At 34.9% G+C, this 22,736-nt stretch overlaps 2 protein-coding genes across 3 annotated transcripts in view; one reads left to right on the top strand and one right to left on the bottom strand.

The window, feature by feature from the left end:
- Window positions 1-2,642, top strand: part of LOC123524229 (probable ATP-dependent RNA helicase DDX43) — a 31,804-nt gene extending 29,162 nt beyond the window's left edge. Inside the window, exon 22 of the mRNA XM_053539093.1 lies at window positions 25-2,642. Within this exon, the coding sequence (XP_053395068.1) occupies window positions 25-219 (195 nt within the window). The 3' untranslated portion in view covers window positions 220-2,642. The remainder of the gene's footprint in view (window positions 1-24) is intronic.
- A 3,877-nt stretch (window positions 2,643-6,519) lies between these two features.
- LOC123524230 (palmitoyltransferase ZDHHC14-like) overlaps window positions 6,520-22,736 on the bottom strand; it is a 29,323-nt gene continuing 13,106 nt past the window's right edge. Inside the window, exons 1-4 of one of the 2 annotated variants that reach the window (XM_045302281.2) lie at window positions 20,288-20,362; window positions 18,783-18,873; window positions 16,672-16,806; window positions 6,520-15,195 (exon numbers count right to left, since the gene is read on the bottom strand). In XM_045302281.2, coding sequence (XP_045158216.2) covers window positions 14,357-15,195; window positions 16,672-16,806; window positions 18,783-18,855 — 1,047 coding nt within the window. In that variant the 5' untranslated portion in view covers window positions 18,856-18,873; window positions 20,288-20,362 and the 3' untranslated portion in view covers window positions 6,520-14,356. Of the gene's footprint in view, window positions 15,196-16,671; window positions 16,807-18,782; window positions 18,874-20,287; window positions 20,363-22,736 lie in introns of those variants that run through there. The other variant, XM_045302282.2, reaches the window with a different exon arrangement.

Here is a 22,736-nt window from a genome sequence, read left to right as displayed (position 1 = left end):
TTTTTTTTCCCCTCCATATTTTAGGAAGTACCTGAAGAGCTTGCTGAAATGGCAGAAAGATTTACTGCTCACAGAGAAATGAGAGAGGCTGAAGGTGGTGGACGAGGACGTTTCGGTGGTAGAGGAGGAGGTGGGCGAAGCTTTGGTGGGGGTGGGGGTGGTGGAGGTCGACGTCGTAGAGATGAAGGTGGTATACGCATGAGTTTTGGAATACCTTGAATCTCAGATACCTAGTCGAGAGATGAAAACAGAATTTCAGTGCTATCAACAACATTTAATTTACTGGAAATGATAAAGGGCATAACATTGTTTGAAAGCTTAAGACAAGTTAAGTTTGGTTCCATGTACTTTTTAAGAGGATGAAGGATTGACTTGTCTACCAAGAAAAGTAGAGAGCTTGGAAAAAGTTTCTAAGTTGCCAAAGTCAAATGTGTTGTGATTTTAGTTATTGGATTTTTATTTCTATGCCCAGTCTGTGAAGATTTTCAGTAACAGATACTGTATGCAGTTTTGCATTACGCATGGTGCTAGTCTGAAATGTGTTCCGGCAGGGATATATTTGTTGCTAGAGCATTTTATTGTGTCCATGAAATGTTATAGAGATAAATACAACAGCTGCAGTCTATAAAAAACATATTTTCTCAAAATGCAGGTTACAATTTCATACATGGTATAGGTAGATGTAGATTTAAGACTCCATTCTTAATAATTTTGTTTGGACTTTCAGTAGTCAGATTTGTAACCAGTATTATTTTGGGGGGTGGTGATGGGGGGGAGATGTCAGTGGTCAAGTGTGCAATTCCTCAAGATTCACCTTTGCTTTATTGCTGGAAACGGAAACAGTGGTCAAACATTATAATAGGATGATTTCTGTGTTTTGCAGATGACCTCTATCATATTTGAGGTTAGTAGGTTAAATGTTTAATCTCAAGATTTTAAAACAGTTATGCTCATTTACTAGAGAATGCTTGGAAATACAGTGGACAAACTCTATAGGATTTATTGTATGTGGTCAGTAGATATCCGTATGATTTTGAAGATCAGTTAGTCAAAGGTCAAGGTCATAGATGTTTTCAGGTATCCAATCCACAAATATGCAAGCTCTATTAACAGTGCTATAATTAAAATAATAAAATATTGATGCCTGGTAAGTTCATGTAATTTTGGTATCATATGAAAGTGTATTGTCTACTACTGAAAAAGAAAATATAAATTACATTCAAAAATGTGTTTAATATATGTATTAGAATCTTATTTTTTTACTTTATAGTTTTCAATGATACTTCAACAGCTATCCAGTTATTATAGTGTAAGACATCATTTCGCAGTCAAAAAACATGACTGCAGTGATTTGTGCATGTTGTTATGGTCATCTTATTTACTAATTCTTGTTCAGCAGACGCAACTCTTCCAAATGATACCAAAAAACATGGGGTCACCTGGCATCGAAATGTTATCTATTTGTGGGTTGGATATGTTAAGCAGAAAGTAGGTAACTGTTATTTTTAAGGAGTGTTTACCAAAAGTTCAGTTTTAATAAGCTTTTAAAGTGTTAGAAAATTAGATTCTAACATAGCTCAATTTATTTGTCATTTAAGAAGAAAGTTGAGCATTGTATATTCTGCTATAAACAATGGTTGGTGCACGGATTGGTCAGAGAACAAAATGATGTCAAATTGCCTTTTGATGTCAGGTTCACTATTGTTTAGATGAATGAAGTCCAGCATAATTTTTATCATAAAATTTCAATGGGCATATTAGAATGAAAACAGACAAGGCGAAGTCTTGGCCTTGTGGTTCAATTCCTGAACTCAGAATCGTGGTTAATCAGACAATTTCGTAAAACCAAAGACTTTCAAGATACATTTATAAAACTGAAATCTGAAGTTTAAGGCATGCAGAATTATATGCAATAAGAAACTGGATCAAATTTATTGAACAAGTTTGGCCTGTGCTTACTACAGTATATAGAGATTTACTCTACAAAATGTGTAGACCTACACATATGAAATGTGCAACCTCTTCAGTGTGTGTTTTTAGCTCACCTGAGCAATTCTCAGGTGAGTTTTTCTGATCGCTCAATGTCCGTCGTCTGGCGTCTGTCGTCTGTCGTCCGTCTGTCAACATTTAGCTTGTGTATGCGATAGAGGCTGTATTTTTCAATTAATCTTCATGAATATTGGTCAGAATGATAACCTTGATGAAATCTAGGCCGAGTTCGAAAATGGGTCATCTCGGGTCAAAAAATAGGTCACTAGGTCAAATCAAAGAAAAACCTTGTGTATGCGATAGAGGCTGTATTTTTCATTTAATCTTCATGAATATTGGTCAGAATGATAACTTTGATGAATTCTAGGCAGAGTTCGAAAATGGGTCATCTCGGGTCAAAAACTAGGTCACTAGGTCAAATCAAAGAAAAACCTTGTGTATGCGATAGAGGCGGTATTTTTCAATTAATCTTCATGAATATTGGTCAGAATGATAACCTTGATGAAATCTAAGCCGAGTTCGAAAATGGGTCATCTCGGATCAAAAACTAGGTCACTAGGTCAAATCAAAGAAAAACCTTGTGTATGCGAAAGAGGCTGTATTTTTCAATTGATCTTCATGAATATTGGTCAGAATGATAACCTTGATGAAGTCTAGGCCAGTTCGAAAATGGGTCATCTGGGTCAAAAACTAGGTCACTAGGTCAAATCAAAGAAAAACCTTGTGTATGCGATAGAGGCTGTATTTTTCAATTGATCTTCATGAATTTTGGTCAGAATGATTGCCTTGATGAAATCTAGGCTGAATTCGAAAATGGGTCATCTCGGGTAAAAAACTAGGTCACTAGGTCAAATCAAAGAAAAACCTTGTGTATGCGATAGAGGCAGTATTTTTCAATTTATCTTCATGAATTTGGTCAGAATGATTACTTGATGAAATCTAGGCGATTCGAATATGGGTTATCTGAGGTCAAAAACTAGGTCACTAGGTCATATCAAGAAAAACCTTGTGTATGCGATAGAGGCTGTATTTTTTCAATTGATTTTCATGAATTTGGTCAGAATGATACCTTGATGAAATTAGACCAATTCGAAAATGGGTCATCTGGGTCAAAAACTAGGTCACTAGGTCAAATCAAAGAAAAACCTTGTGTATGCATAGAGGCGTATTTTTCATGATCTTCATTAAATTTAGCAGAATGATTACCTTGATAAAATCTAGTCGAGTTCGAAAATGGGTCATCTAGGGTCAAAACTAGGTCACTAGGTCAAATCGAAGAAAAACATTGTGTATGCATAGAGGATGTATTTCAATTATCTTCTGAAATTTGGTCAGATTGCGTTGATGAAATCTAGGTCGATTGAATATGTTATCTGAGGTCAAAACTAGGTCATAGGTCATCTTACAGTAAAAATCTTGTGTATGCGATAGAGACTGTTTTTTTTTCAATTGTTTTATGAAATTCGGTCAGGTGTTTGCTTATGAATCTAGCGCAATTTTAAAATGTCATCTGGGCAAAACTAGGTCACTGGTCAAATCAAAGAATACAAATTTAATTTTATGTGATAGAGGCTGTTATTTTTCAGTTGATCTTCATGAATTTTGTCAGGAATATGCTTGTTTAAATCTAGTCGTAGTTTGAAACATGGGTATTTGGGTAAAAAAGTTCATATCTAATGAGTAATGCTTGTTATTAATGTAAAGACCAATTTTTTGTGTCCGATCTTAATGAAAATTGGCAGATTTATTTTCCATGAATCACTATGGTCAAACAAGTTTAAACTCGGAGTGTTTCTTAGTAGCGACTAGGGCCATCTTGCATCTTTGTTATATCACTAGTCTGTTTTACTTTCCTGTGTTTACAGAATTTTAGTCGGTGCAATTCATTGCTATCAAGTTATCTGTTACATCAGACTTGATATGATTGATCATTTTAAGTTATGTAATACATGACGTGTAAATATTTTACTTTGTTCATTAGATTTATTCTGTGAAATATTCACAGCTTGTTATACGGATTCTAATCTTTTTTTCATATGTTAACAGATTTTTCGTGAGGCTAATAAAAGTTGCTCTATTACGGGGAGTAGTGTTGTTAGAATATAGTGAAAACCAATTTTAGACAGTTGGACTATTAAACAGTATTTATGGGATATTTATTTTCAAGTAGATTGAATTAGTGAATAAAGCCAAAAGTAAATCCCGGGCAAAAATTTCTGCATTTACAGTAAGCTATAGAGAATAGATTTTGATTTTTTGTTCACAGTATTTGTTTCACTATAGATATCATTTTCAATGTTTATGCATTGTTAGAATATTTAAGATTGATCAGCTTTCATCTGTACAGACATAAGAATTTTTGAGTTGAATTTGATGCATAAGTCATTTATTTGTGTCTAAACTGGTGTTGCATTCTACTGTCAGTGTTCAGTTTTAAATTAGAAGAAATTCGACTATTCCGAATCAGTTGCATTCTAGATTTATTGAATTTTAGCAGAGTTATTGCCATTACACTTTAATGGGCACATCTAGTTTAAAATCAGTTTTTGTTTCATCACAAAAAATTGACAAAAAGGCTTGTTGCCAAAAGAATGAATCAAATATTAAGTAACATGCCTGTAAGAAATAGTACATTTTGAAATGTTTGTGTAGAAACTTGTTGTTTATAATTATGCCTTAATTTTTGCATTTTTCAGAAGAAAAAAAAGTGATCTGAAAAAGTATTTTTGTTGTTAATTTAGAACATAATAAATGTTATTTGTGCCAACATTGTTGTTGTTTTTTAATCGGAGTGTATTTAATTCCAGTTATTCTATCCAATAATTATGGTGTTTGAAAATGGATCAGGTATATGGAATCTTCATCTCATTGCCGAGATAGAGGAGAAATGTTCAAGGAAACCATGGGTTATATGAGATGTTTTTGAGCAGGATATTTTGCAATTGTCCTTCACATTCAGACAAAGTGTGTACAGAACAACAGTACGCAAGTGAACTAAGTTATCAATACTCTACTTCCAGTTGTAATTACAAAAACATTGTTTTTAGCTCGACTGTACGGAGTATATGGAGAGTTGTCCTACTCGCCCTTGGGTTAGCATCCATGTCCACACCTTGGTTAAAGCTTTGATGCACTTTCACACTGTCCCTGTAATTACTTGATTGATTTACTTGAAGCTAAAAATAGTCATTTCCCATCATTACCCATGTCATATGGCACAATGGTTGTAACTCTCTTGCTAATACATGTATTTCATGAATTATTCCCCGAATTACTTAAAACTTCTTTCATCCTATGTGTTATTACTAAATGGATTTGATTAAAACTTAAAACATTTATTCCACATTGTCGCCCACATCATGTGACACAAGCATCAATATCTTTTGAATTATGCCCCTTTTTTACTTAGAATTTGAGGTTAATGTTGATGCACTTCCATTTTATATTTGTTATTAGAAACTGGATTTTATTTAGACTTAAAAAAATTCTTCCACATCATGGTCTTTATCATATAACACAGTGTCCATAGTTTAGCACAAGTATTGCATGAATTATGCCCCCTTTTCCCTAGAATATTTAATTTTTTATGCTACTTTTGATTCAATCATATGCTCTACCTACTGAGCTTAATAGGAGAGGCTGGTGAAGGAATGGTGTGGGCCCGTGTAGCAGGGGCCATTTACTTCCGAATACATGCACAAGTACTGAGAACTTAAGGCATTAGACTATAGTAAAGGGACAACCACAAAACCATTTAGCCTAGTACTTTTGATCGTGATAAAGAGAGAGAGACTTGTTTGGTGTAGCAGAACTCGATGCCAGAAAGGGACACAGCAGCGTCATTTTGATGCACTTTCGAGGTAAATAAATATTAATGTTATACCAGAGAGCTGCCTAAGAAGATAAATATGTATATACCCTACTTTCCCCTTCATTTTAGGTCAGTTTTAATACTACAGGCATATTCTTCAAAACTGCAATAAAGAATTGTAATCAAAATAGAGACTAGTTATGACAATGTTGTGAACACTGTACTTTTTATACGGAATATATTGGGAATGAAATGTAGTCAGTCAGACCTTTAACCTTCAGCCTGCTGGCGGCAAGTGATTTTGCCTTTGCGATCAGTGCAGACCAAGATCAGCCTGCACATCCGTGCAGGCTGATCATGGTCTGCACTGTTCGCTATTCAGTCAGTAAATCTTCCATGAACACCCCTTTGAATAATATGTGGTATGGCCCAAAGAGAACGATGGACCAGTCCATTTTAGAAATTTAGCAGGCTAAGGGTTAATGACACTTGGCAATTTCCATGTTACTATGTTTTCTCGTAAGGCAATTCGGCATTCTTCAGACGTAAAGTACTCAACACGTACATATCTTTTGTGAAATGCCGAAACTGCATATGGAGAAAATATGGTTTTCTGATTGTGGTTACCCGTCGACTGCTTTAACAGAACATGATGAAACCTCATTGCAGTTATCTCTAGCCAAGCACAAAGTTGTCCAAAAGAAAACAACACAAATATCTCAAATAAGAACTCCTTTAATAAATATTTCAATCAGATATACATGAATAGAAAAATATAAATTATTCATTACAGCTAATAGTAACACTATAGATTATAAACGTTTGGTGATCAATGAAACACACTCGTGACATGGGAAAGTTTGAACAAGATTTTAAATCACATTGACACAGTTTAGGCAATAGCAAAATTTCCAGTTTTGCTAGGTTCTCTCCCTTGGAGCAGCACATGGGTAGAAACATGAACCTTTCTCAACCGCACAAGAAAGAATTCAATTATCATTCAGTGTTAAATACAGTACCAATGATGAATATGGGGCTGTTAAATTTGCTTTTTTTTTTTTATAGGAAATCAGTTACACAGGTACCCGGTAATAATAGGGATATTAACACCAAAAAATTATATAGTTGCATTCACTATATAAAATATACAGTGGTTATATCAAAAGAAACTCCTATATTTTCTTAACAAATAACTGCCTTTCAAACAATTACACCACTTTTGCTCAGCTGATACCTCTTAATCTTAATATTCACTAATGCACATAAAAGCACATGTTTATCTATCAGAAGAATAATAGCGAAATATTGCCGTTGCTGACATTTCAAGTTTCACAGTAAATATTTAACGGTACTACTCTATATCCTTCTCTGTAACTGTAACCTGGCCAGTCAATATAAACAATACAGGTATTTTGTTGTCCCAAGTTAATTTTCAACAAAATCTGAAGAAAAAAGAACTAGTCAATAATTTTATAATAAATATTAAGTGCAATGAAAGCAGCTTGCCAACACCTCGTTGAAAATGAAATCGAAACTTAAGCCAGCTGTTCTTTAAAGGATTGATGAAATTACTGTATATGTCAATATATTCACAGGTTTTAAAGGATTGCAAATTGCCCAATCCAGATGTTTCGCAAGCAGAATTTTTTCAAAATCGTTGAAAACTAAGTACCAAAGCTAAATTTGTTTGAAATAATGTATAGCAAAAGAGTATTTTACATAAATCAATACACTCAAAATTGGTTAAACATCGCCAGAATAATTCACTTGACCAACTCCCTCGTGAAATTATTCTGCAAAAGTATAACCTCTTTCCATGTAAGGGCATATTAGAATCAAAATAATGTTTAGCAACATTGAGTTTTACCTAAATCAATACATGCACAATCGGTTATATGTCGCCATAATAATTCACTCGGGCTACGCCCTTGTGAAATTATTCCGCGGACATATAACCTCTTTCCATGTATTAATGACGTTAAAACATGGTTTTCTATACATAATTTCTTCAATAAAAACGTATGCTTTTAAGAGTATACAACAACAAAATGTCAAATGCGAAAAACGTTTTGTAATATCATATACAAAATATAACTGAAAATAAAAAAGACACTTTCTTTCGGGGGTATGCAGTCTAACCTTTTTCTGTGTATTAATATGATTAAAACACGGTTTTTCTATACATTATTTCTTAATTCATAGACAACATTCTGTAATGACAAGAACTGAAATCGACATACTGACAACTTACTAAGCAAATGGTTGATGTAACTGAAGCCATGAAACTCTAACACACATGAGTGATTTTTTCTATAAAACTAACAAAAATGTATATATTAAATTCATGAAATGTTCGTATCAATTTCTACAAGACAAACTACGTAATATGATATCAGACTGTTTGGCATCAGATTATGATATGACAGCTAAACATGACATTGAAAAAGGACTGAAAAATTCTGATTTAATCAGCGTTAAAAAAGAAAATTACATGTTATAAAATGTTTAGGAAAAAGTGTAGTGCATAGACATGTTGGCTACATTCCATCTTATAAAAACAATCCATCATAAAAGCATCATCCAGATACGTCACATGACTTAATTCTGACTGACCAACTTTAAGCCTTGAAACTCACAAAGTTGTATTTTTGGCTTCAGCTAAGGGACATGTCCTTACTCCCTGAACTCTTATATGAGACAATTTATATATAACTGTAACAGTTATAACTATAAACTATGGCCCTGATCCCTTATATGAGACAATTTTACTGTAACAACTATAAACTATGGAAAAAAAGAATGTAAGTGACATGCATCAGCAGGTCTTACAATAACAACTTAAGAAAATGCCCATTTTTTTGCCTCAGAATAACACATCTATTATTATTCTATATTTTTTTTCTTTAAATCAGCGATTTGCATGCATGTGATTGTATAATATTCCATGATAAAGATTTATTTTTTTGTTAACTTAAAGAAAATCTATGTCAACTGATAAAAATATCCAAGAAATTCAATACCAACAAGAGCTCGTAGAAATGCCCTCCTTGATGCATTTAGGTACTGCACAAGGAAAAGAAATTATTTGGTCACTGTGTACAAAAGAGTCCAACTGCTCTGGGTAAATGTGACCTTGACCTTCGACCTACTGACCTCAAAATCAATAGGGGTCATATGTTGGTCATAATCAACCTTCCTATTAAGTTTGGTGATCCTAGGCCAAAGGGTTCTCTAGCAAGCGTTGGGAAATGGTTTAACTGTTCCAGGTCAATGTGACCTTGACCTTTATCCTACTGACCTCAAAATCAATAGGGGTCATCTGCTGGTCATGACCATCCTCCCTACCAACTTTCATGATCCTAGCCCTAAGCGTTCACGAGTTATCATCTGGAAACCATTTGACTGTTTCCGGTCACTTTGACATTGACCTTTGACATACTGACCTCAAAATCAATAGGGGTCATCTGCTGGTCATGATTAACTTCCCTGTCAACTTTTATGTTCTTAGTCCCTAGCATTTTTGAGTTATCATCCTGAAACTATTTAACTGTTCCTGGCCACTGTGACCTAAACCTTTGACCTACTGATCTCAAAATCAATTGGGGGGCATTTGCTTGTTATATCCAACCCCCCTTCAACTTTCATGATCCTAAGCCTAAAATGTTCTTGAGTTATCATGCGAAAACTGTATAACTGTTCCAGGCCGCTGTGACATTGACATTTGACCTACTGACATCAAAATCAATAGGGGTCATCTGCTGGTCATGTCAAACCTCCCTATAAACTTTCATGATCCTAGGCCCAAGCAGTCTTGAGTTATCATCCAGAAACCATTTAACAGTTCTGGGTCACTGTGACCTTGACCTACTGATCTCGAAATCAATAGAGGTCATCTGCTGGTTATGACCAAATGACCAACCTCCCTATCAACTTAGAATTCATGATCCTAGGCCCAAGCATTCTTGAGTGATCATCCGGAAATCGTTTAATTGTTCTGGGTCACTGTGACCTTGACCTTTGACCTAATTATCTCAAAATCAATAGGGGTCATCTGCTGGTTATGACTAACCAACCTATCAACTTTCACGATCCTAGGCCCAAGCGTTCTTGAGTTATCATCCAGACACGGATTGGTCTACATACCGACCGACAGACATCTACAAAACAATATACCCCTCCTTCTTCGAAAGGGGGGCATAATAAATGCTTTATGCACTGTTCTTACATATGTTTTAATTATTTCATTTTGATTATCTAGATCTGCAAGTCCTACCTGTCTTATTTTCTCTCTCTCTTAATACCAAGAAAAATACAAAATACAAAACAATGTTAAATAACTTAATAACATGTAACATAAATATATCTGGAAAAAGTGCTAGCAATAATATGATGCGAGCTGTTAAGGAAAGTTATGGAAAACATCCATTTTTAAGAAGAAAAAAAACTTAAATGAAACAAAAACTTAAAACTCCAGGCGATTTCCTAATATACAGATGATGGGATTAAAGTGCATACAGGTTTAGAACATAGGTTATATACTGTTACTTACACCAATATCTATCTACCTTGGCTGGAATATTCAACAAGCCCTAAATACCCGTACACGCAACAGAATTAATATTTGATTAATGTTGGCATATTACAAAACATTGCAGACTAACAAATAGCTACAACTAGAGCTGCTTTTGAGAAAAGCGCATTTCTCCCACAACTGCCTAATCATCTAAACACTAAGTCAGTCCTTTTGTACTGTTTAGTCACAACAAATATACCTTTGAAGAGTAAAATGGCTGATTTTCAGTAGTTCAAGGGCCATAATTCTGAAGTGCATACGCCAATTTTGCTAGTTATCGAACCTGAGAGAGGACTTATGGTCACACACATTTTGTTCAAGTTTGGTGAAGATCAGATGAGAAATATTCAACTTAAGAGTGCAGACAAGTGTAAATGACTGATTTTTGGTAATTCAAGGGCTATAATTCCTAAGTACCTGAGTCGATTTGGCTAGTTATCGATCTTGGTCGAGAACTTATGGTCAAACACATTTTGTTCAAGTTTGGTGAAGATCGCATGAGAAATGTTTGACTTAGAGTGCGAACAAGATGAATAGTTTTTAGTGCATGTTTGAGAATGAATACTTCAGGATTTTTATGAGTCTAGGTGATTCATTATTGTCAAGGGCCATAATTCTGAAGACCCTAAGCCAATTTGGCTAGTTATCGAACTTGGCCAAGGTCTTACTGGCAAACACATTTTGTTCAAGTTTGGTGAAGATCGGATAAGAAATGTTCAACTTAGAGTGCAGACAAGATGAATGGTTTTTGGTCCATGTTTGAGAATGAATACTTCAGCATTTTTAAGTGTCTAGGTGATTCATTAATTATTGTCAAGGGCCATAATTCCGAAGTGTCTTTGCTGATTTGGCTAGTTATCGAACTTGGCTGAGGTCTTATGGTCAAACACATTTTGTTCAAGTTTGGTGAAGATCTGATGAGAAATATTAGACTTAAGAGTGCGGACAAGCTTTGTGATAGAAACACAGACAGACTGGAGTAAATCAATGTCTCTCACACCACTATGTGGTGGGAGATAATTTAGTATTCAAAATACAACATACGTCTGTTAAGAGCAACATATACATCAAAATAGTAAACACTTTATAACCTAACTACATTGCATTATATACATAATATAAAACTTTTCTGCAAGAAAATTTAGAACTTTTATATAAAATCAAAATTTACAGCAGTATTTTGACATAATTATGATTCTATGACGTTTATTTTCAAAATAAGATGATGTGCAGCAGTTTTAAAATTTACGAAAAATTTCTGTAAGCTAGGGAAAAAACTGCAGTGGTTTTATTTTCACTGATATTTGCAAACAGGAATCCAAAACACACAATGTACATCAACAGTAATAAATCTTCGGAACAAAACAGGCTGCGGCAGCTGTCACAGTGAAGGCGTGGGACTACTAAATCATGATATATGACATCATATACATGTATTTCAACTACAGTTTATAAAATCGTGCTTGAATCATACTTACCCAGTAACAGTGATAAGTATGAGAACTAGGGTTAAACAATGTTTATGTCATGTAAAAAATTGGCTTCTGATTAACATACCACAAAGTAAAAAAAAAACTAACTACACGACAGCAGCAAATGGAGCTTTCTCACAGAAGTTTAAACTTCTTGTAAATTTGTATATCAAAGAACAATGCATCTATTCTAAAGGCAAGTATGGTAAGCATTAGTCTGTATTCAGGCCTTATGTTTTGTTCAGAGGAGATAACTCCTTAGGATTTTCAAATATTGTATACCATTTTTCTTCAGAAGATTCTGAGGCATTCCAAACTTTGTATAATTATACCCCTTTTTTTCTCCAAACAAACATAATCAGAACTATGGGGGAAGTTGCTGACATTCTATCATAGTAAACGGGGAGAAAAAAAAACAGAAATTTAGATTGGGACTTGGGCTAGATGAGCAAATACAAAATCAGATTTCACAGTAAGTTGTTTTTCAATGAGCACAATTAATTTAATGTCTCAAAATCTGGGTAGTTCTGCGTTAAGAATTCCAATCTGATTTAAATCTAGTTTTCAAAACATTATGAATGATATTCAGCCTGTAAAAAAGATAAGATTTCTAAGACTGAAACATGTACATGTGTATATCTTATCACATTTTTCCCCCAAAAAAGCTGAGTGTCTTATTTTTGAAAAAAAAAACAAAACAAAAAAAACCAAAAAACTTTTGATCTGAATGTTGTAAATCCCTGTATACATTGCTGGCAAGATGGGAGAAAAGCATTAAATGCAATTTCTACCAATGCACATCAAATGTTAGTTTTGTCAAAATGTAACATCAAATTTTGCACATAAGAGAAGTCTTGTTAATGGAAATATTTAATATCTTTAAACGTGTCTACTTAGGATGACACTGATGAAATATCAACACCAGTTAAAAAATTTGAGTAGCATTTATGTATCAAAACTGCAATGTCCAGTGGCAATGATACTATGAAGTCTGAGAACTGCAAGTCACTGTGACCTTGACCTTACATGAACTGGCCCCTTAAGCACTGGTACATTCATGACCAGGGCGCCCGCTGGGATTTTAAAAGTTGGAGCCACCAGTTTAGCCACTTTCAAAATTTTAGAGCCACTTTGGAGCCAATCCATTATTTTTTGAAGGCACAACAATCATCCTCTGATGAGTGTAGGTTAAAGCATTCTTTAGTTAGTCAGTAGAAACCGTTTTCATTCTCGAGTTCACTGTGACCTTAACCTTTCATCATCCATTGATTTTTTACCATTGTGAGTCAGCACCTTTTATAGTTATTTAGTGGAAATGAAACAATCTTCTAAGGGTCATACAAACACTGAGCAAAACAACATATGCACTTTTCTTCGAAAGAGGGGGTATGATATCTTCACATAACTGCCGACAGAATAGGATTTTGAAATAACTTAACATCACTGCCTAAGGAACAGAATTTTGAAGAAACTTAACATCACTGCTTAAGGGATAGAATTTTGAAATAACATCACTGCCTATGGAATAGGATTTTGAAATAACATCACTGCCTACAGAATAAGATTTTGAAATAACTTAACATCACTGCCTAAGGAATAGGGTTTTGAAATAACATCACTGCATAGGGAATAGGATTTTGAAATAACTTAACATCACTGCCTAAGGAATAGAATTTTGAAACAACATCACTGCTTAAGGAATAGGGTTTTGAAATAACTCAACATTACTGCCTATAGAATAGGATTTTGAAATAACTTAACATCAATGCCTAAGGAATAGGGTTTTGAAATAACTCAACATCACTGCCTAGGGAATAGGATTTTGAAATAACATCACTGCCTTAGGAATAGGATTTTGAAATAACTAAACATCACTGCCTAAGGAATAGGATTTTGAAATAACTCAACATCACTGCCCAAGGAATAGGGTTTTGAAATAACTCAGCATTACTGCCTAAGGAATAGGATTTTGAAACAACTTAACATCACTGCCTAAGGAATAGGGTTTTGAAAAAAACTCAACATCACTGCCTATGGAATAGAATTTTGAAATAACTTGACATCACTGCCTAAGAATACGGTTTTGAAATAACTCAACATCACTGCCTAAGAAATAGGATCATCTAAACATTTACATTTTGTATTGTTTTCATTTTTATCACTTCTGTTTAAAGATTCGAAAAACCGATTTCGGTGTCCAGCAATCCCCTGTATTTTTTAAAATGAGTTTACCTCACTGACCATTTAGGACAGACAAAGCCTTGCCTTATTCTCAGCCTACTTTACTTCATTCCGAATTAGGGCCATTTATTCCATTTGAATTGGTGGTCTTCGACCTTATATCAAATTCATTTAATAAACTATATTTTTTGAGCAAATGCAGCAAAAGCCATGACTAATTATATTATCTTTGATGCATTATCAAAGACCCCACTGTCTACAAATATACAAAACTAAAGAAAGGCACGCTGTTAGTACATTAATCATGTAACTCCTTTATTACTTATTTTGTTAAACTTGTATAGTTGGTCGAATGTTATTTGTGCTTGTACCCTGATTTTCGTCCTCGGTTGGATCAACCAATCCACGCCTGTCAATCAAACTTGGTGTTCGGGGAGAACACAATACGTAGAAGCAATTCAAAAAGCAGTTACCGTGGCTGTATGGATTTGTACTGTTTTTAAATTTTTTCTCATTGTACGTGCCCTTTATATCCTCGTTCGTTGTTTGTTCTCGACAAACCAGCATTGAATGGTAACAAGCGAGCCCTCCGACGGATGCGAGAGACCCTAAACATATAATACCCTCTATCAAGCTTGCGATTGATTTTTTAAACGCCTCACCCACTTCTGTTTCCATTGCACGTAATACGATCACAGCTATATTACATCCGAGCACGAAACAACACATAATAGACGTAGACGTAACAAACAGATAGAAATATCTGTAATTTCTCTTCCCGATACAATTTCCGACCATCGGGCAATGGTGATCAAACCTGTCGACACAATTGTTACATCGACTACAATGAGATGCCCTCGGCGGTCTGAACATCTGACATGTAGTGCAATATGATAACTTAAATGTTCTGCCCTTGATCTCCACTTCTTTGAAACGGGGGGCCTGATACCCGTTATTTTGGTTCTCTTGTGTCTGGTTTTCGAGTTGGTGAAGTCTATCCACTTCTAGAGCTTCTGGTAGCGTAGCTCTCGGAATGATCCCTGGGTCAATAAATGTTGTCTGGTGCAATGTACCCAAGATGAAGATAAAGAGTAGCCCACCTATCACAGGAATCACCGGGTTCACCTTTACAGCAAGATATGGACAGTCAAAGGCAAAAAATAATCCACCTAGATAATGAAGAAAAAAAACACATGTAAAGAGCACAAGTTAGCATATAAAAAAATCATATAATTTTGTGGGCATGAAATTTCGTGGTTTTTGTCAAAACGGCAATTTCGAGGGGATATGAATTCGTGGACTTTTGATCATTTAATGAATGGGAAATTTACATGTTCATTTGGATTTAACTTTGTGGATTGACTCAACCACGAAACCCATGAAAAATAGTCCCCCATGAATATTAATGATTTCACAGTATTTATGTGACATCTTTCATACTTTCTTGATACGAATGAAAAAAGAAGTCCTCTGAAAATTGTACTTTGCAGCAGTGGCCATTGGTATAAAGACCGACACAAGAATGTTTGTACTGTATCCTTATAAAGTACAAAAAGTCATGTTTCCGAAGAGTAAATTGTAACGTGAGTAAAGTTAATTTTAATTTTTCGGCCAAACTGTAATCCTGTAGTGTATCCATTGTCTTTCTCACCATCTGTTTGGACAAAAATTGTTCGACTTTCAAAAAAAGCAGATTTTTCTCAGAAATAAATATTCAAGTTTACTTCATGTATAACTACTTTCAAAATGAATGTTACTGTGAAATCATTAATATTCGTGGGGGACTAATTTTCATGGATTTCGTGGTTGAGTCAATCCACGAAATTTAATCCCAACGAAAAAGTAAAATTCCCATTCATTTTATGTTCAAAAGTTGAAATCCACGAATTCATATCCCCATGAAATTGCCGTTTTGACCAAAACCACGAAATTTCATGCCCATGAAATTTAATGATTTTACAGTAAATGATTTCAATCCTAATTTTATAAAATTTGTACAACTTAATAGCAAGTTCTACAGATAAAGCCATGGAAATAAAGGGAATTAAACATGAGTAGTACAAAGCGGGGCAAAATATGCCCAAACGTTTAGGACAAAGAAGGTGGAACAAATATCTAGTTTTGGTTCAGTAATGGTGGCTGTTGCACTCTACACATTGTCTCATTACCACTTACTTATATTCCAACTTTCAAGTCTATACCTTGAATTGTTTTTAAAGTTATGCTCCAAGACATGAAATATGACCTTTAAGCTCAATTTCTGACCCTGACCTTTGACATACCGAACTTGTACATGTGCTTTGCACATCATCTTAATGCCACATACCTATATGCCAAGTGTTAAGTCAACACCTAAAATGTATATAAATTATACTACAGACACAAAATATGGCATCAGATTTGATCTTTGCACTCAATCTATGACCTTCACCTTTGACCTACCAGCCAGATATTTTTGCTCTGCTCAACATCTCATCATCCCCAAATGGGTAGAACCAATAAACTTTTGAGTGCCATCTGAATGACTTTTTCACAATCCTGACTGATCAAGCTTGACTCTATCACACAGAGGTTAAGCAAGAGTGATTTGCAGCTTTAACCAATCTGCCACTTAACTAGAAGCAACTCCTACATATGAAACATACCTGTAACGACAATTAGAACCAGGCAGCACAGGTAGCCGCCATAATCTGGTGAACTAATACAATGACCGTTACAGTAGAACTTGTTCCTCCCCGGATACACCTCCCACTTCCTCTTCAGTTTTGTAGTTGTCCTTCCTGTAAACATTAAATTCAAAGTACAGTCTAACCTGTGGTGAACAGTTACATGTAGGTCCATGTTTCGGAGAAGAAAGTTCGTAAATCACGGTGACACCAAATGATAGAAAGAAAGAATTGTTTTACATAAAAATTAAACAGCATATAAAACATTTATATTGTTCTATAGAACCACTGTCAATTTACTCATATATGTACTGAATTTCGGAAAGGGACTGCATGAAGGGGCCACACTTCTGGACAGTTCAACGCTTTTAAAAACTCACCATTTTCAAAAGGCTGTTACAAGTCTTTGTTTTGATGCATTTGCAACAAAAAAATGTTACAATACAATGTACGAGTGTTTAAACTTTACATAACTTAAACATCCTTTTTGATAATTGTTTACTTTTATTTCTTTACAAATGGTATTCTTTTTTAAAGGGAGGGGGGGATGTTGTTTGTTTACTAAAAAATTCTGTAGTTTCGTGAAATACTGCTAAACCTTAAGTCCTGTGAACAGACCAATTAGACCTCTTTTTTGTGTTAGGTTTTACCTCACACTAACAAAAAAAGGTCATATGGCAACTTTCTGGATTTTTGCAGTGGAGGAAGACCCCAGATGCCCCTGTGGGCATTATTTCTTCACGAACAGGCACCTGATTAGAACCACTGGCCTTCTGTAAGCCAGCTCGATGGCTTCCTCACATGGAGAATTCTAGGCCACAACTGATGCTTGAACCAACATCTGTGAGAGGCGTGAATTTTGAAGTCAGAGACCTTAACAGCCACTTGACCAAAAAGGCCCCTTATAAGACCATTTAATTAGTTCAAATTCAGACTTGAACATTTTGCACTGTATTTCAAGTTGTGAATAAAAGCTAGAGTATTTAAAAACAAGAGCTGTCGGATGACAGCGCGCTCGACTATTCGAAGAATTGATTGAAGAATTGGGTCAAAATATTTCTACAGATATTCAGACAAAAGAAACAAGAGCTGTTGGAGGACAGCAACGCTCGACTATTCAACAGCCTTGTCGATTTAATGAATACGAGTCGAAAAAGGGGCATAATTTAAAAAAAGCAAAATAGGGTTAAGGAACCTGCAAAGTGCTTATCAGCTCATGACAGTGGACAAGTGTGTGAAGTTTCAATCCATTCCCATTAGTGGGTACTGAGATACCAGCTTACATATAAGAATTTAACCCAAAACTCCTAAGTTTAAAAAGGCGCATAATTTCGTAAAATGCAAAGTTGAGTTATTGTATTATATCCGTTATTAACTGGGAAAAGCTTGAATCATTCTCCAAATTTGAGGTAATGCTGAAGGAGGGATATTCATGTACCCTGGCACTGTTTACCCTGCTAAATTTCTACAGGGTCACCGCCTGAAAGTTTCTTGTCCACAGGAGCTTTGAATCATGAAATAGGTGCAAAATGAGTTTAAAACTATCTTCCACACACCATGAGGGTGTTAAATGAGTTTTCAAACCATCCTCCAAGGTTTCATTTTAGCAATATATATGGAACGATTTTTGAGAAACTGTCTTTTCTTGCGACTTTTCAAAGGTGTAAAAAAGTCTAAAAAATGCTAATTTCTTCAAGATCAAGGTAACTAGGGGGTCAGGGGTCACCTGACTGTCCTTGGGGGTGTACAATTACTTTTCCATCATCCTATAAGGATTGAAAGAAATATATGTAACATTTTTTTTTAGTTATTCCCAATTGTTGCAATTGTTAACGCCGTTGCCATCACCATCGGAATTAGGATTTATTAGTCTCACTTCAACAGTCCACTACAAGTGGGCGAGATGAAAAGGGACTTGTCTATCTTTCAATTTAGGCAGTACCATTTATCGTTCAAAGGGGTGTTCACCGAAAATATAATGACTTGATAGCGTACATAGCAGACCATGATCCGCCTAAGCTAAGCAGCCATCACCTTAACCACTACTCTACTGCTTCTCTACTGTTATACCAGAACATTAATTAATTTACCTGAGCCCATTTGACTGCCAGTAGCACTTGAACTTTGGCTCTGAGGAGAATGTGTCACTTTACTGTTGGCCATTTTTCCTATACTTCATATCTGTAGAGTAGAAAGATTAACTATATATTAATTATATTCTTCTTAAATACTTCATACCTGTGCAAAGTGCAACAAAAACATTTTTCCAATACTACAATGTACATACCTGTAGATTACAAAGTTTTAAAAGAATATTATTCTTCCTACTGCTCATAGCAGTAGAGAAAAAAGTTAATAACATTTTGCCTTTACTTCACACTTGTAGAGAAGAAAGTTTAAAAGTAACATTTTGCCTTTACTTCATACCTGTAGAGACTCAGAAGAAAGCTTAACAGTAAAATTTTGCCTTTACTTCCAGGGAGTTTGAACATCTATATGCAGCCAGTCTATACGTACAATGTAAGGCTTTTAAGCACCAGTTAGTATTTGGAATAGAGGTAAAATAACCTCAGGGGGAATGGTGTGGTCATGACATTTTGTTTAAATAAGGCTGTTATGATTGTTATCATTATTATTGTTGTTATTATTACTGTTACATGCATTATTCTTATTATGTACAATGCCATTGAACATGTAAATAAATCAATTAATTTTAAGATGTGGTTTTGAGAATAAATGTAATTTCTTCAGTTTTCATACACACAATCTGTAAATTTATCAAATGTTTATAGACTGAAAAATCTGTAAATTTATAGATTATCCGTGAATTTACAGATAATCTATATATATATCACTTTCCTAGACCTGTTATTAGCAGTTAATGGATTTTTTTTATTTTTGCTACAGATATGAGAAAAATACGCTTTTAATAAATATTGACAGATCTGATATTAAGCAAGGTAACTGCAGGTAAGAACGTTTTTCACTTGCATGCGTAGAATAGGTCACAAACTTTGACATGTAAACACCATGCATGCATGTAGGTGGCACAACTAAAAAACTGTGTGATTAGTTATATGTCGAATATGCTCTGAATAGAATTTCAGGCTCCTGTGATTAATACAGAACAATAACAGTACACTTTTATTGATCACTGGTCTAGACCTGGCCAGGTTACTGGACCCCTACCCTCTTCAATTTACATAGGTTACTTTGCATTTTTCCATAATTTTTTTCATTGGATATTATAGATCTATTCAGAAGCTGAAAATAATTTAGTTAAGGCTCACGCATGGGTGGCGACTCTGTGTGGAACTCCGGGCTAATAGGGACATTATAACGGGAGAATATAAAATCAAAATGTACAAGGATTTGGGTGTAATCACTTAAACATAGCTTTTCACGTCCCTGGCTTATAAATACATTTCACAAATACATAATTTTGCTGGTGTCAAAATTTGTGACAAAATATCATATGTCACTTTATGAGTTTTATACATAATCTGTTGCCTAAATCCCATGTTTCATATGTTAAACGGTTAATCCACTTAAAGTAATGTCTAAACAATATGAAAAAATAAAAATTAATCATTACTTCCTACTGTTATTCCAAAATAATCGTCCGATTTCTTTAGAAAATATTTTGTTTCCATGATAGGCGGTGTACCGTGAGAATTATGTTAGCTGTGAAAATTAATACAACATTAAAATGCATGCGAACAGTGTGATGTTATTGTTATGGATTGGCAAAGTTTTGCAGAATTAACTAGGCCTAGCTAGGGCCTACTAATGCATAAAGTATATATGTCTGACATGTAAAGACAGTCGCTAAGACGCACAGATGCAGACACAAAGACATCCAATGACAGTTAAACATGCAACGATAGCCACTAGGATATACAAAGACAGTAACAAAGACACACAAAGATATGCAAAGACAGACACAAAGACATGCAAAGACATTCAAAGACAGTCGCAAAGATGCACAAAGGCAGACACAGAAGTCATGAAAAGACAGATAAAAAGACACACAAAGAAATGCACACACTGACACAAAGACATACAAAGACAGTAACCAGGACACACAGAGACAGACACAAAAAGACATGCAAAGGCAGTAACAAAGACTGTTTTTTTTTGTAATTTTTATCAATGTTAGTGTATAAGATGCGTGTTGTTTTTATTTTTTTCTTGTTTACAACTTTGTTTGTGTTGGGTTTCAACAGTAGGCTATTTCAGTAATGTAACGGCGGGCAGTTAATTTAACCAGTGTTCCTGGACTCTGTACCAGTACAAACCTGTTCTCCACAAGTAACTGCCAACTTCCCCACATGAATCTGAGGTGGAGGACGAATGATTTCAGGGACAGTGTCGTTTACCAAATCGTCACGGAGAACATACACTCAGGCCGGGGTCGGACTTACGACCCCGCGATCTGTAGACCAACGCTATACCTACTGAACTAAGCGGGCGGCCAAGTTACGTGTAATGAAGTTCTATCGTATGATATACAAAGTTTTCTATCTATGTGCAAACGCACGTAATGTAAAGAAATTGATATAATTTCTTTCTCTGGAAAGAAAACACACTCTCCTTATATTTTTTTTTCATTTAAATTCAAGTAAGCAAACACTTTTCCTACAAAAAGGCGAGACTAAACAGATTAAAATCTAGGTTAATCAATAAGTGCGCCACTATAGAAAAACTTGTTGTTTTTCTCACGAAAACTTGTTTTTGTAATCAGACAGTTGACCACTGCGTGTCAGCTCTGATAAATATTATTAATTCTATGCAACTCCATTATATCTGCGCAGTAAGAACTATTTTAACAAATTTAACCAAGTTCTTTGAAAATTGCTACTTGTTTTGCGACAGCTATCAGAAATAAAATTATAAATAAATAGCTGCAGAAGTTAGTATCGGGAAATCTTATTAGAGTAACACGATCAAACTGATTCTATAATTTATTTTCCGCTCATTAAATGGAGTGTTTGTCACTTTAAATGTTAATCAGGTAAATCAAACCTTTTTTTCATTTTATGGTAAGGTGACTTCGGCTACGAAAGTCTCCTATTTCTGGGGGTAACCCTGACCCAATTTTTATCAAGACATGTTATATACCGAAATGTTCGTAAAAGTTTGTAGATTCTGAAAGTACCGGTATAACTGGCATAAATGGTCGCGAGCTGAGAAATCCAAGATGGCGTCCAAGATGGCCTGCATAAAATGAAAAAGGTGTTTTTGGTAAAAACTAAGGTTTTCTTCATTCACTTTTGGTGAAATAAACTGCTGGTATGCATTATGTTATAAAACATTTAAATTGTTACATTTAAAGGTAAAAATATGTCAAAAGGTCAAATTCCTGCTACAAATACAAATTTTACCCATTCGTTATCATTAATATGTAGTTTTGAAAATTAAAACTTACAAATCCTTTTGAAAGAATCCAAAGAATGACACAAAATGATTATCTGATACAAAAAAGACAATTATTGATGTTTTACAGTAAAACTGTTGTAAAAGGTATTCATACTCATGTGACTTTATAAGCGCATTAAAAGCAGATAAACAGAAAAGTACTTTAAAAAGTTGATACTTACCGATACATGTGTTTATTTTTATGCCCCCGGCATCTACTGATGCGGGAGGCATAATTATAGTGATTGTCCTGTCCGTTTGTCCATCCGTACGAGGTTAACCAAATGGGACCGTTTCGTCTAGCATCAATACCCCTAACTAGAATGACTTGATACTAATGCAGATGTAACCTGTGACCATTCCTCATCTTCAAACATCTCCTGACCTCAGTTTGACCTTGACCTCGTTTTGGACTTGGGATGCTTTGTATGGGTCATTTCTTGGTTAACCAAATGGGACCGTTTCGTCTAGCATCAATACCCCTTACTAGGATGACTTGATACTAATGCAGATGTAACTTGTGACCATTCCTCATCTTCAAACATCTCCTGGCCTCAGTTTGACCTTGACCTTGACCTCGTTTTGGACTTGGGATGCTTTGTATGGGCCATTTCTTGGTTAATCAA

Source organism: Mercenaria mercenaria, chromosome 3 (genome assembly GCF_021730395.1).
Source record: "Mercenaria mercenaria strain notata chromosome 3, MADL_Memer_1, whole genome shotgun sequence".
NCBI classification, from domain to species: Eukaryota; Metazoa; Mollusca; class Bivalvia; order Venerida; family Veneridae; genus Mercenaria; species Mercenaria mercenaria.
The sequence above is the reverse complement of the archived record's forward strand: the minus strand, read 5'-3'. Positions and strand labels throughout refer to the sequence as shown.